Source organism: Lupinus angustifolius, chromosome LG17, assembly GCF_001865875.1.
Source record: "Lupinus angustifolius cultivar Tanjil chromosome LG17, LupAngTanjil_v1.0, whole genome shotgun sequence".
Lineage (NCBI taxonomy): Eukaryota > Viridiplantae > Streptophyta > Magnoliopsida > Fabales > Fabaceae > Lupinus > Lupinus angustifolius.
The window spans coordinates 12,427,787-12,431,040 of record NC_032025.1 but is presented as its reverse complement, the minus strand read 5'-3'; the positions used below and the strand labels follow the sequence as shown (position 1 = coordinate 12,431,040).

General features: G+C 40.9%; 1 protein-coding gene across 1 annotated transcript; it reads right to left on the bottom strand.

The window, feature by feature from the left end:
- On the bottom strand, positions 1,050-1,766 carry LOC109330893. The gene has a single exon (XM_019565162.1). The coding sequence runs from the start codon at positions 1,764-1,766 to the stop codon at positions 1,050-1,052; it is 717 nt and encodes a 238-aa protein (XP_019420707.1).

Genomic DNA, 3,254 nt, shown 5'->3' with positions numbered 1-3,254 from the left:
ATGCAATTTTATAAATAATTGTCGTGTCATTATAATAATATTCCTAAGAAATTGAGTTTTCCTTTTCTCCTTTTTTTTCGTTTCTCCTTTTTACTATGAAGTCGCCTCAAGCATAGTATCTCTTCATTGTATCAGAATTTTGCAGAGAGACAAAGGTCTTCTCCGTCCATGTTGGTCAGAATGAGAGCTCCACCTGAGAAGGCTTTCTTTACCACATATGGACCTTCATAATTGGGTGTCCATTTTCCCCGGTGATCCTTTTGAATAGGTAAAATCTTCTTGAGTACTAGATCACCTTCCCTGAATGTTCGAGGGCACACCTTTTTAGCATGTGCCCTCATGATCCTTCTCTGGTATAATTGACCATGACATATGGCTGCCAACCTTTTTCCTTCAATAAGATTCAACTGGTCATGTCGGGCTTGGACCCATTTTGCCTCTTCTAATTCAGCTTCCGCAAGCACTCTTAATGATGGGATTTCGACTTCTATCGGTAGCACTGCTTCCATCCCATAAACCAGAGAGTAGGGCGTTGCCCCAGTTGATGTGCGGACAGAAGTCTGATAACCATGAAGTGCAAAGGGTAACATATCATGTCAATCTCTGTACGTCACCACCATTTTCTGGACTATCTTCTTTATATTTTTATTTGTTGCTTCCACTGCTCTGTTCATCTTAGGTCTGTAGGGCGAAGAGGTGTGATGTTTGATTTTGAATTCCTCACACATCTCTGTCATCATCTTGTTGTTGAGATTGGTAGCATTATCCGTGATAATTTTCTGAGGTAAACCATAGCGGCAAATCAACTCCTTTTTTACAAACTTGAGCACCACCTTACGAGTCACGCTGGCATATGAACTCGCCTCGACCCACTTGGTGAAGTAGTCAATTGCAACAAGGATGAAACGATGATCATTGGAAGCTTTTGGTTCGATCGGGCCGATAACGTCCATACCCCACATAGAAAATGGTTAGGGCACAAACAAAACATTTATCATGTTGGGAGGTGCATTAATATTGTCAGCATAAATATGGCATTTGTGACATTTCTACACATGATCACAACAATCACTTTCCATTGTTAACCAGAAATAGCCTGCTCTCATAATTTTCCGAGCTATTGAGTGCCCATTTGTATGAGTCCCAAACATTTCTTCATGTATTCCTTGGATGATTTTCTCTGCTTCTTTGGCTTCTACACATCTTAGTAGCGTCATATCATGGTTTCTTTTGTACAACACATTTTCGTTTAGAAAGAAACCCATAGCTAACCTTCGTAGAGTCCTTTTATCATTTTCCGTGGCCTCGAGAGGATACTCTTTGCTCTTGAGGTATGTCATTATGTCATGATACCAAGGCTTTCCATCAGACTCAGATTCGATTTCACAACAGTATGCTGGTTGATCTTTGCTTGATGTTCTGATAACTAGCATTTCCTTTTCACCTATCTGGAACATAGAGGACAAAGTTGCCAAGGCATCAGCCAACCGATTATCTTCCCTTGGGATATGGTACAAGTCTATTTTCTCGAATTGGTCGATCAATTTTTTGATATGATCTCTATATGGTATCAACTTAGTGTCTCTAGTCTCCCATTCCCCTTTTACTTGATGAATCACCAGAGCGGAGTCTCCGAATACTTCTATGGAATTAATTTTTGACTCAAAGGCCGCCTCCAAACCCAAGACACATGCTTCATACTCTACGATATTGCCCATATTCCGTGCCCAAGTATATTGGAAGCCCGATCGAACACCAAAGTCCATCTATCTCCTTCTATTTTACTGCTTGGAGATATCATCATAATTCCTTCATCGGGAAATTCTTCATTCATCAAATCTCCTTTGTCTACCGGTTAGCTGGCAAGATAATCGGTAAGGACACTTCCTTTTATTGCCTTCTGGGTGACATGTATGATATCATACTCAGATAATAGCACCTGCCATCTAGCAATTCTCCCTGTCATAATAGGCTTTTCAAATATGTACTTAATTGGATCCATTTTAGATACCAACCAAGTAGTGTGGCTCAACATGTATTGCCTAAGACGACGCGCAGCCCAAGCCAAGGCACAACAGGTGCGTTCCAACAGAGAATACCTCTTCTCACAATCAGTGAATTTCTTGCTCAGGTAATAAATGATCTGCTCTTTCTTTCCTAATTCATCATTTTGTCCTAGAATACAACCCATGGACTCATCCAGCACTGTTAGATACATGATTAGGGGTCGGATTGGGACTGGAGCCATCAATATCAGAGGTTCTATCAAGTATTGTTTGATTTTGTCGAACGCTGTTTGGCAGTCTTCATTCCATTTCACCACTTGATTCTTCCTCAATAACTTGAATATGGGTTCACAAGTTGCAGTTAGCTAGGAGATAAACCGAGAGAAATAGTTCAGTCACCCCAAGAATCCTCTGACTTCTTTATCAGTCCTAGGAGTTGGCATCTCAGCGAATGACTTGATCTTTTCAGGATCAACCTCTATGCCTTTCTGACTAACAATGAAGCCCAGGACTTTGGCAGATTTCATTCTAAAACTGCATTTAGCTGGGTTCAATTTGAACTGATACTTTCGTAACCTCTCAAAGAGCTTTCGCAGATTGGGGACATGGTCTTCTTCTTATTTAGATTTTCAAATGATATCGTCGATATAGATTTCGATCTCCTTGTGCATCATATCATGAAAAATGGCGACCATGGCCCTTTGATATGTGGCCATAGCATTCTTTAACCTGAATGGCATCACTAGATAGCGGAAGGTGCCCCATGGGGTAATGAATGTTTTATCTATGTCTTCCGGAGCCATCTTAATCTCGTGATACCCGGAGTATCCGTCCATGAATGAGAATAAAGCATGATAGGTTGTGCTATCGACTAAAACATCGATGTGTGGCACTGGAAAGTCATCCTTTAGACTAGCCCGATTAAGTTCTCTATAGTCAACACATATCCGGAGCTTCCCTCCTTTCTTTGGCACTGCAACTATGTTGGCCACCCATTCAGGGTATGTAGAGACTGTCACGAACTTGGCTTCCAACCATTTTTCCACTTCCTCTTTGACTCTTAAGGAGATGTCTGGTCTCATCCTTCATAGTTTTTGTTTTACTAGTTTAGAGTCTTCTTTTAGTGGTAGTTTGTGTTCCACTAAATTCCAATCTAGACCTGGCATCTCCTCATATGACCAAGCGAATACATCCTTGTACTCGTGTAGAAGCATGATGAGTTTTCCTTGCTCAATGCTATTCATGGTT

Excerpts from the sequence above, each read along its gene's own strand:
- LOC109330893 (XM_019565162.1), bottom strand. The coding sequence starts at position 1,766 with ATGGACTTTGGTGTTCGATCGGGCTTCCAATATACTTGGGCACGGAAT.